Source organism: Sinocyclocheilus rhinocerous, unplaced genomic scaffold (genome assembly GCF_001515625.1).
Source record: "Sinocyclocheilus rhinocerous isolate Xijiao unplaced genomic scaffold, SAMN03320098_v1.1 scaffold474, whole genome shotgun sequence".
In the NCBI taxonomy this organism is placed as follows: Eukaryota; Metazoa; Chordata; class Actinopteri; order Cypriniformes; family Cyprinidae; genus Sinocyclocheilus; species Sinocyclocheilus rhinocerous.
In genome coordinates, this window is record NW_015644625.1 from 320,714 (window position 1) to 332,549 (window position 11,836).

An 11,836-nucleotide genomic window follows, 5' to 3' on the forward strand; every position below is an offset into this window, starting at 1 on the left:
ACTTCTTTTGGACTGATGCACTGCAACACCCGCTGAGTGCCATTAAACACCTTGAAAGATCAAAGACAATTTTTATATAAAACTCCGACTGGATTCGTCTGAAAGAAGAAAGTCATATACACCTAGGATGACTTGAGGGTGAGTAATTTATGGACTAATTTTCATTTTTGTGTGAACTAACCCTTTAAGGACTATGACACAAAGCTACTCCACCCAGGTCCTGATACTGGCAGAGATAGGTAGGAAATACTGGATCCTTCGGTGTAGGAAAGCAATCTGATGCTATCAGCACAAAGATTGTCCAGTGTGTCAGAAGTTTCAAAAGAACCCAAAGATCCCTGAGGAAATCTTCACACTGTGCTCATTGAGATTGAAGGGATCCTAAATCCTAAACCCCTGGGGTATACAATTCGCTCCTCGGCGACCTGATTCATCCCTTCCTCAAGTGATATACCCTCAAAGTAAACTATTGAGTCGACGTCGTTGGCGTCATAGCCAAATCATAGCAGATCACTTTTGGAAGCGGTTTATCAAGTTCTATTTGCCTGGACTTCAGACTCGCAGCAAGTGGCAGCGAGAGTCACCCAATATTAAGGTGGGAACTACTGTTATGTAGGGTGACCATACGTGCCATTTTCCCAGGACGCGTCCTGGCCAGGATTTCTATATTGCCTAAAATATCTAGGTTTTGGCTTTGTTTGCGTGTGCAGACCGATCGGTGTATGACATCAAAGTACCATACAGACGGTTATGCTTTCGAAACGCTCTCGAGGTACTTTGATGTCAAACACTGATCGGTCTGAGCCGCACTGCTTTTAAGTCGAAAACACCTAATATGTACGCGTAATTGCATCGCTTTGACCGTAAATCCCACCTTCTCACACGCCATGATTGGTCCATTATGTACAATGCTTGCATGTTATTGGTCAAACTAATTTTCGATCATTAGCTTCAGCAAGCATGAAAACAGGAAAACAAAGCCAAAACAAATCCTGGCCAGGACGCGTCCTGGGAAAATGGCACGTATGGTCACCCTACTGTTATGATTGTGGACCCATTACTTTCCCAGGGCCCTATGGCCTATTGGTCAGATCTCTCAAGTATTCTGTGGGGTGGACAATATCAGGAATCAGGACTGTTGAGTAAAAGTTAAAGACAAGTCTTATGTGCGACCTGTGGCAAAGGTTGTACAGCTACCTGTGATACCAGACTGAAATTTTGACTTTGGCCTTTTCATAATGTACAGATTTCCTCATTCTTTAGAAATCTGGGGGCGGCTGTTAAAAAGGCCCAACATAAATGCACTTTTATTTTGAAGTGTTCTGGTGATCAGCCAGTGTTTGATTGCGCTGTCAACACAGTAACGTAAAGACGCTACGCTCCGCCTATTTCCAGCAGGTGGCGGTGATTAGCGTCTTGTAGAAATAGACCCGCATGGAGTGGGTGAAAGAATAAGGACTTGATGCTTGTTTCATGTTTGGTGTTGTGTGCATATTATATGCACCAAGTTAATTTATTTACTTCAGCTCATGTTAACTGCGACCTTTCTGAATTTATATTCTGTTCGATTGATATTCATTGTTTAAAGGTACTTGTATAGAATTAGTGATTCATTTGTTCATATATTCACGTGATGCTGACTGTTGTTGGAAGTTTGTTTGCTACCTTGCATTGTATGAATTTACTGAGTTTAATGAATTTATTCTAATTTTGTTATTATATGCTTGTTTCAGACTACACACACACACACACACACACACACACACACACACACTCATGGAAATAAAGTAATTGTTGGCACTTATGTGCTCATCATTTCTTGAACTTTAATGGAATCATTGTGGAGGAAATAAAAGCATAAGAACTTTATACTGCATCTTTTTATTTATTTATTTATTTATTTGTCAAGATAATGGTTCTAGCATGTGAGAGTGTAAACATTATGAGTAAGATAAATGTTTTATCGCATGATAACGTGAGCCTCAGACTGGACGCAGTTAATAATGTTGGCTGGTTGCCTGTGTGGTTTAGCGTGGGTGTTTAAGTAACTCAGGGTTGGTCAACAGTGGTGAGTTCAGTTTGTACGGGGCAGATCAGTATTACAAAGAAAGGATCGAGAGGCGAGCGCATGTAAATGCTCTTACCGAACACTCGGCTCCACCCCTGGCCTTAATCCGAACCCCACAACCTCTGAAAAGGCTTTTGAGGAGAACCTCACAATGAGCCGATAAAGAGCTGATGTTGACAGCTCGGCTACGCGCCAACAGAAGAGTGTTTCGGGGGTGACTACTTTCTGTGACTGGGTTCAGGAAGTAGTCCATGGGGAGATGGGGTCATTCCCCATGTGACATACAGGGTGGAAGTGCATTTGTGTGTGTGAGGGGTGATCTGAAAGTCAGATAGGCTTTGGATTGGGGTGTGTGTGGGTGGGTTCACTTAGCTATTCTTAGGGGAAAAAATTCCCCCTACAAGCTGGCAAAATGTGACAACCTTCATTCTGAGAGTTTTCAAGGGTAAAATGGTTCAGAAATATAGTAAATCTAATAATTATGCTTAATAACCTGACAATGAATAAAGTTGTGTAAGCTGTGCTCTTATCATTCAATGATTTTTGATTTACAATTTCGCTCTGTTTCACTACCGTTTGGGGTCAATAAGATTTTCTAAAATGCTTTTGAAAAGTCTCTTACGCTCACCAAGGCTGCATTTATTTGATAAAACGATACAGTAAAAATGGTAATATTAAGAAACGTTATTACAATTTAAAATAATGGTTTTCTATAGGTTTTAAAATCTAATTTATTCCTGTGACGCAAAGCTGAATTTACAGCATCATTACTCCAGTCTTCAGTGTCACATGATCCTTCAGAAAACATTCTAATATGCTGATTTGCTGCTCAAGCAACATTTCTTGTTATTATCAATGTTTAAAACAGTTGTGCTGCTTAATAATACTTTTTTTTACCATAAAAATTACTGTCACTCTTAATCAGTTTAATGCATCCTAGCTGAATAAAAGTATTAATCTATTTAAAAAAAAAATAAAAATCCCAAAGTGTTTAATGTTAGGGTGTATTTAAAAAAACAAAACAAAAAACGACAAAATTTTTTTACTCGTTATACATGTTTGTTTTGATGTCAAAACCAGAGAAAAACCTAACAATTTCAAAGTCTTTTTTCTTAACTTTTCAGGTTTTTATAATCTCATTTTTAGTAATTATAAGGATTTCCATATAATTGATTTTATTATTCTACAAATGCGAAATAATTGTTTAGTTAGGGTTAAGGGCCTTTCACTCAGAACATGTTCTCCTGTTCGTTACCGTTTTCAAATTTCTGCTCAAATGCATAGTCTTCGATGTTGCATCATGTGAACTGCCCCATAGGGTTTGAGAGAGTCTGTGATGCATAACAATTCGCTTTATATTAAAGCAACCCTAATAAAAAATAAATACACTAAAATGTATTTCAAGTACATATATTTCATGTTATGTGTACAAACACATTTCCATATTTATGTACTTAATAAAAATATCCTGCAATTGTACATTTAGTATACTAAGCTGGTATACTTTAAAGTATGCTAAATTGGAACAACTAATTTTGTACTTGATGCATTTTAATTGTGCAGAAGTAGTGCTTAAGTCCAACTAAAGATATACTGAAGTATATCTGTGCTAAAGTGGAACTATTGCAAGTATATTTCAGGTACACTTTAAATATCTTGCATTTAAAGACCGATATTATTCAAAGATCATACAATCCTCATCAATGGTGATATTAAACACGTTTTAGGCTTCATATTAAGAAATGTGCATTGTGCACAAGTGATACTCCAAATAAAGTTGAATAATACTTTTTATATCAGTAAGTCTCGAGCGATATGTCAGTAAATATGTTAATAGATTTGAACTATACTTGGTACGAAGTAAATGTATTTTAAATTACTTTTTACTAGGGAATATAAGTCTATGGTATGTTACCCTTACTGACATTGCTAGGTCAGTTTGTGTGTATGTGTGTGAGCATGTATCTCACCTGCACTCACACTGGTTATGTTCAATAAAAGGCAGCTGCACAAGTTCATGCTTCATGTATGAGGTCCTCATGAGCTGTGGAGTTCAACAGAGCAGGAGTCAGCATTTAAATGCATGCATACACACACACACACACACACACACACATATACACAATCTGTTCCGCATAGTAATGACTTAATCTTTTATCCCTCAATCTGTCTATACAGTACGTGACCAGGATCCAACCTGATCCATTACACTAGAGACTTCATCTACCCACACTGAATATGTATGACAAACTCATGCTGTGTGTCCTCTGTGTGTGTGTGTGTCTTTCTGGATGTTTTATTCACCATACTAAGTCATGTGGTTTGAGATCTTGCATTTATACGGGGTGTGTTTGTGTGTGGAGGTACTTTGCCCCTAAAAATCTGTCATTATTGACGTATACATGTGAGTGTGTAATATGAGTGTTGCATACCACCACATTAAGCATGTGAATGTAAAATAGTAAATGTATGTGTGAAAGGTTTCTATGAGTGTTTCTGTGAGTGGTGAAATGGAGAGAATTTTACTGTACATTAACCTTTCAAAAGTTTGGTGTCAGGAAGATTTTAGAGAGGACATTGCTTTTAAAATATTAAGCAGCTCAACTGTTTTTACCATTGATAATAAGAAATGTTTCTTAAGCAGCAAATCAACATATCAGAATGATTTCTGAAGGATCATGTGACACTTAAAACTGGAGTAATGGTTGCAGGAAATTCTATTTTAAGTTATATTCAGATAGAAAATAGTTATTTTAAATTGTAATAATGTTTTTTTATCAAATAAATGCAGCCTCTGTGAACATGAGATTTCAAAAACATCAAAAATTCTTACCAGCCCCAAACTTTTGAACAATGGTGTATGTGATGATATACAGAGGTCCCTAAAAAGTATTTGGACAATTCAGTCACATTTTTACCACTGCATTAGATAACTAAATATCAAAACAAATGGAATTTATTAATAAAAAGATACTGGATGTCGAATGTTTATGGAACACGTCCATAATTAAGGTGAGGAACTGCACCTGTGTGAACTCTGCATTAAGTGCATTGGTTTGTGTGTGAATGTACCTCCATTACAAGTGTGTGTGTTTGTGACGGCACACACTCCAGTGCCTCATCGGAGCAGCAGCCTCCACAGCGGCGCAGCGTTACACACGACGGCAGGAAGAGGTGATGTGTCTCCCACGGAAACTCCCGCCAAACTTCCACCAGCGTCTCTCTGGGATGACATCCGCTTCTCTGATACACATCCAACCATCTCACCACTGAGAAAGAGAATAAATGAATAACACCGAGAAAGAAAACCCTTCTCTCTTTATAGAACGTTCCGGGTTCAGCACAGAATCTGTGACATGCTATTGTATAAACTTTACATTGATGCATTCTGGAAGGTTAATTAGACAACCTGCCTCATTAATTGAAAACAACATTATACATGTACATAAATAGATTACACATTACACATAAATTTATATAGACATAAATATTGATGCAAGGATCTAAATTATTGAAGCAATATCTGTTAGATGTGTTATCAACAGAATTCCTGTTGGTTGATTTATCTCAGTGTAAACAATCTGTGCCTGGTTGTGCGTAAAACATTACATATTGCAAAATGTTTGTAAGTGATTCTCTTGCACCAGTCTCATGTGAACACGTATAAAGTTCAGGCTGTACTTTCAAAATAGTATGCATTTTTAACATTTATCTTGGTGCACACCATCAAATGTACAGTGAGTGCATTGTCATTGAAGATTTCTTTGCTTTTACAAACTAAAGTGTTTAAATTATTTCCTGCGGTAATTGACAGCATGTCACAGATGCTGTTTATAGAGTGTAGCCTAATTTATATTTAACCTGGAACATTCCTTTAAATAGCACCAATATACTGGTACTTAAAGAAACCAATTCACTGATCTCAAGCACCTGTAATGTAACATAAAAAACTTTTTTTTTACTCTCCAAAACATCTTTTTATACAATATAGCATTGCTTAAGACTTTATTGCTTTATAGACAATTTTAATTAAATTGTAACGTTATTATGTTGATTCTTTCAGTGGACTTCCAATAAAATAAATAGTTGCAGAAATCAAGGTTAACATTTACATTTACATTTAGTCATTTAGCTTTTATCCAAAGCAACTTACAAAGTAGAAGCAATCAGACCAACGAGAGAGCAACAGTATACAAGTGCTGTGACAAGTCTCAGATAGTCTAGCACAGTGCACATAGCAAGGATTTTTAAAAATAAATTAGACCAAAATGAATAGAATAGAATAGAATAGGTAAGTGCTAGTATTAATTGGTCAGGTAATGGCGAAAAAGATGTCTTTAGATGTTTTTTGAAAATGGCTAAAGACTCAGCTGCTCGGGTTAACATGCAACAGTAATATTGTGACATATTGTAATTTAAAATAACTGTTTTCTATTTGAGTATATTTTAAAATGTAATTTATACTGTGACGCAAAGTGGAATTTTCTCTAGTCTTCAGTGACACATGATTCTTCAGAAATCATTCTAATATGCTGATTTGCTGCTCAAGAAACATTTCTTATTATTATCAATGTTAAAAACAGCTGTGCTGCTGCTTTAATATATTTCTTTAAATCATAATTTTTTTCAGCATTCTTCTTTTGATTTCTTGATTTAATCAGATTTAATGCATCCTTGCCGAATTAAAGTACTTCTTTAAAACAAAAGAAAATTTCCCAAACTTTTACTGTAGGTGGCTTTTATGGGTGCAATGTAATGACACAGTAGCTGCCAAAGAGGTATTCTGCCATGAGAATTGAGGACCAGAATGAGTCATTTTATTATACTCTGTTTTATTATATATTATATAACCTCACTAAATCAAACGAAAGAAAGCAAGGCTCAATACCTTCTTCAGATTTATGGCTCTCTGTTGGCATCCAGTGGTCTGACTAGAGGAAAGGACACAGACAAAGTGTCAGACACAACATATAGCAAAGACAATAACAAAAGCACACACTCTTTATGGTGCCATGAAGAGCTGATTCCAGTCAACATAATGATGAAAACATTTTCTTATAATGCATTTCTAGTGTTTATTTGTGTCAGAGCAGCATAAAAGTGGATGTTAGCACACGTTCACACAAACACGCCCCTCATACGGCGAGGTCCGCGCACTGGAACAAGGTCACTGCTGAGGGAGAAAGCAGACTTTGCACTGCAGCGCAAACAACACACACATACATGGCTTCCTTGCACCATGTCTGACTGCTTACTGAGTGGGTAGTTTTTCTAAGCATGCGTGACAATCTTATTATAGGTGATTTTACACTGATATAGGCCAGCACATTCAGTTATACCCTGTGTTTCTGTGCATTTATTCTGTAATGATGACATCAAATAAAGGTTTAATGTAATTAAGTGCAATATTAATCAGAAAACAGGCAGATCATTGCATGGCAGTGACGTGCGGAGAGGCGTCTGCTGATTCTGTGTTGCAATATGAGGGTTGAGTCAGTCAATTCCTCATCTACCTCCTGCCTCGGTGCCATTGTGAAATACAGCAGCCAGCTCAGAGCTGGCAAGGCGACTGGCACACACACACACACACACTTTCACACACACATATTAACATTCACTTTCTCTCTCTGAAATGCACACACACTGAAAATCACAGCGCTGCCAGGTTTTTTTGCAGCAGCAGTTGGCTGGATTTGGCTGCGTCAGCCCTTTCTTTCTAAGAGCCCTTGAGTCTGAGCACCAATCATCAGCTCTGCTGCCTCGCTCTCCCACAATCCCCTCCACCTGCGGCCCGTGGGCCAGTCTGGCATCTGTGAATGGACTCGAGCTTTAAGAACTGAGGTTTTCAAAATGAACAGCAGGTATCAGGCACTGCTATAGCTGATCCAAGTCTGAGACCACATCATACATCATCTTTTTTTTTTTTTTTTTTCATTTAAACCTGAAAATAAACAGAACGTTTTAGAAATTCAAGAATTAAAACTAGAGAAAAATTATGATGTAAAATTCTGGACCTCACTGAAAAAACAAATTGGTGTAGTTTTGTTACTTTGAAACCATTTTCACCCAGAAATTGCTAGTAAATGATTACACATAAATGGAAAGAAACACATTGAATTGAATGTGAAATTCTAAAGTAGAAAGATTGAGATAATATTTTTTTATACATACTCCAGCAATCCTTGTTTAATTTACTTCAAATTAACTTAATTATCTTCCAGAAATAATTTTTTACAAAGTGTTTCTAGGTCACTAATGGAATATAACCAATTTCTGACACTAAGCATTAGAAATTCTTTCTACAAAAGGTTTTTTCTTCTATTGAAACACAAGATGCTCTTTGAATGATCTCAAATCATGCTGGAGAACACCATCAACAGGTTTTGTGATCATGTCAGTTATATTACTGCAGTCATTAAAGCAAAAAGAGACAAACCAAATACTAAGATGTTCTAAAAAATTCACCTATATTGTTTAATATCCACTCATATAATGTTATTTGAAAAAAAAGCAAGCAGATGTATTTCACTAGTGGTCTCAGACTGCACTGCACATGCTGGATTGCGAACAGAAAATGCTAGACATCACCATCAGTGTTGCCAGAGTTGCGGTTTTTCCGCACTATTTTGAAAATGCAGTTGCGGGAAAGTTTTTTGGCCTAGTTTTTTATAAACCGCAGCTGCAAAAAGTTTTTCTGTAGACAAAGAACAATGAAGATAGATCTTTTTAGTCTATACTATGTTTTACTATCTTTACTTCATGTGTATTGATCCTTTAAATGAATATCTGGCAACCTAAGTACCTCAAATAGAAGGAGAAATGAAGGGGGCATGTTTGATGTCACCTCACAATCTAGAGATTATGTGAGTTTCGCCCACATCAGGAATTGGATTTTAAAGTGGGTTAACTGAGTTTGGCATTATGGATTAATTGCACAATGATGCTCGTGTGAAGACAAAACAAGAGTGACTGTGGAAAGAAGAGCGAATGAAAAGAAAACAGTATGTGGGCTATTAATAATGGTCCTGAGTTTAGAAGAAAATGTTGAGTTTATTGTATGTGTACAAACTACAATAGTTAAAAGAACTGGGAAAGTAAACGGACAGCATGTAAAAACTAATTGATTGACAGCATTTTATGGACGGCTATCTCAGAGTATCACATTGTGACAGTGTTATTCATTTTCGTTACTCACATTTTAAGAAATGTATCTAGAAAAAACAGTTGAAAATTAAAATTCAACAAAAGAGCACAGGAAGATTTAAAAGTACCAAAATAGAAGAGGAATAAAATGCTAATTGCAAACTAAGAATATTGGAGTCTTTTATAAGAAAATATAGGCTATTTTGGTCTTTATATTTCAAAATGTCATGCTTAATTCCCTTGTTATTGGCTATTCTTTGTAGCTACTTGTGAAATTTACTAGAAATTTCTGAGTGAAAACTATTGAAGTTAATTTTTCGAGTGTAGTTATCATTCCTTTTGGGCGGGTTTTAAATCAGCTTTGGGCAGAAAATTTGTCTGGGACCTGGCAACCCTGATCACTGCCCACCTGGCAATAGCAACAACATCACTGTGCAGGTGACATAGAGAAACCTAAAGGTCACAAGGTTAGAATTCTGAAAACCATGCCATACCTTACCATGAATTTGAGGGGCACTTACACCAAGACTGGCAGCATGCAATGTAATGCAATGCAACATTCGGAAGGTTTACATTTCACAGCATCTTTAGCATCATCAAATTAAATATACTAGAGCCAAACTGCAGTCTAAAATAAATAAACCAAGTTTCGGCTAAACACGACAGGACAAACGATGAGTGGAGCTGCATCATTACGAAGACTTATGATATGCATCCATAAAGCAGAGCTCCGTTCACACGTACACCGACCACATACCGCTGCGCTTAAGAATAACGGAGATGCGCAAATTCAGTGCATTCTGCCATCCTGCCTTCATAGGCTACTATGTCATCTCGCAACGCTATTGGTGCTAACAATAGGTGTCGTATACTGGCCTGATGGCTGTAATGTTGACAAAAGCTTGTTTAAGTGAAGATAAAGAAAAGACGTGCGTCACTGTCTATCCTTCTGAGACCCAGCCCCCAAAAATAAATAAATAAATAAAGTTTTTAGGACAAACAAACATACTACAATACATGTATATTATTTAAATATTTTAGCCTATTAAAATGATTGAAAACTATTAAAATGATTTTTAATAAGCACATATTATTTACACCCAAAAACAAAATAAAATACATAAAAATAAGCATATTAAATATGTATTTAATTAATATATATATTTTAAAATATTAAAATATTTTAGCATTACATTATATTGATATACTATTAATGCACCACATTGTATTAATATTATAATACAGGCCACACCCCCATGATGTGCTCTTTGACACCCTCAACTCGCTTTAATGTGTTCTCAGACAACACTAAACACAAAACATATGTCTACTGATAACTTAATTGGTGGCTTTTATCAGAGCATTACATCTTTAAAAGCAGCACCTTTCCCATCCTGCCAAACGTCAATGACCGTCAGGTTATTTCAACACATAAAATGCCCAGAAGAGTGTTGTGCATTAACTCAGCTCTATAAAGTGCATTTTACAAGCAATAGTGAGGAATTAAAAGATACTTATCAAGTGTGTGATAAAAGACAGCCAGACCAGAGTAGTTTAATTAATTAAATTTAAGCTTAAAGACTTAACGATTTTTTTTATCATGAAGACTAGCTACACACTTTAAAATAAGTACTGTAGGGGCACTGCAATGCTACTGTCTAATATTTTAAATAATAACAAATATATTATTATCATTATAATTAAAAACATGTTCTTACCTGTGTTTTGGCACATTGTGTTGGTATTCTGGTAAGTGAGACGAACTGAAACATTCCCAGAATAACTCTCAGCTTGATCCCCATTGTTTGAGTTCACCAAGAAAAGTCAGAAATAGTTGTGTAAATAATATATAGCAGGTCCAACGTCCAGTCCTCACAGTTGTTAATTCTCTATGAATGATTATTCCACTTTCACATCCGAATCCAACATCTTTAATCCAAGCAATGGCAATTTACTCAGTAGATTCTCAAAAAACAAGGCAATTGTCATCCCTGTCATGGCTTAACGAGAAAAAAAAAAGTCAAAAATGAAATATCTTAAGTTTTAAAGTAGGTAAATGAACAAACAGGCAACACGGACTCCTTGAGTATAAAATCAGGCTTTTGAGAGGCTCAAGATGGTCGTAGGGCGTATTTATTAGAAATAACTAGCTACAATAAATCCCGATATATGTTGTTTTACAGGAGAGTTTTCCATGCATTCCGCGCATTTAATTTATACCGGCTCCCTCGTAGCAAAATTCCCGGTGGCACTAGAGTACGTCCTTATGGTCCAAAGAAAAATATCCGGTAACAAATAAATATATCCTCAAGAATCGATGTTAACAGCCTCCTTGAAGGTCTCTGTGTCTCCCGTCTGGCATTTCAGACCCGCTTTGTGCGGCGCATCCCGTGCTACTGTAGGTCACCAGAGAAATCATGCCCACCAAAACCCATGATGACGCTTTGCTTGTCAGACACAAGATCTTATAATTAAAATGTTCGACATAAATAATCTACACTGTCAACATGCGCAATGCAAAGCACATGCGCCTATATGAAATAAGAATGAGAGAAATACACCTTGATATGGGTAAGGTCGTTTTCTCCAGTCTCTTATTTGCCCTTCAGGACTCGCACGCTCCGC

The 11,836-nt window shown here is 36.5% G+C and overlaps 1 protein-coding gene across 1 annotated transcript in view; it reads right to left on the reverse strand.

The window, feature by feature from the left end:
* Positions 1–11,836, reverse strand: part of LOC107758517 (vascular endothelial growth factor A-like) — a 28,968-nt gene extending 17,132 nt beyond the window's left edge. Inside the window, exons 1-4 of the mRNA XM_016576270.1 lie at positions 10,930–11,836; positions 6,957–6,999; positions 5,141–5,337; positions 4,039–4,112 (exon numbers count right to left, since the gene is read on the reverse strand). Coding sequence (XP_016431756.1) covers positions 4,039–4,112; positions 5,141–5,337; positions 6,957–6,999; positions 10,930–11,013 — 398 coding nt within the window. The 5' untranslated portion in view covers positions 11,014–11,836. The remainder of the gene's footprint in view (positions 1–4,038; positions 4,113–5,140; positions 5,338–6,956; positions 7,000–10,929) is intronic.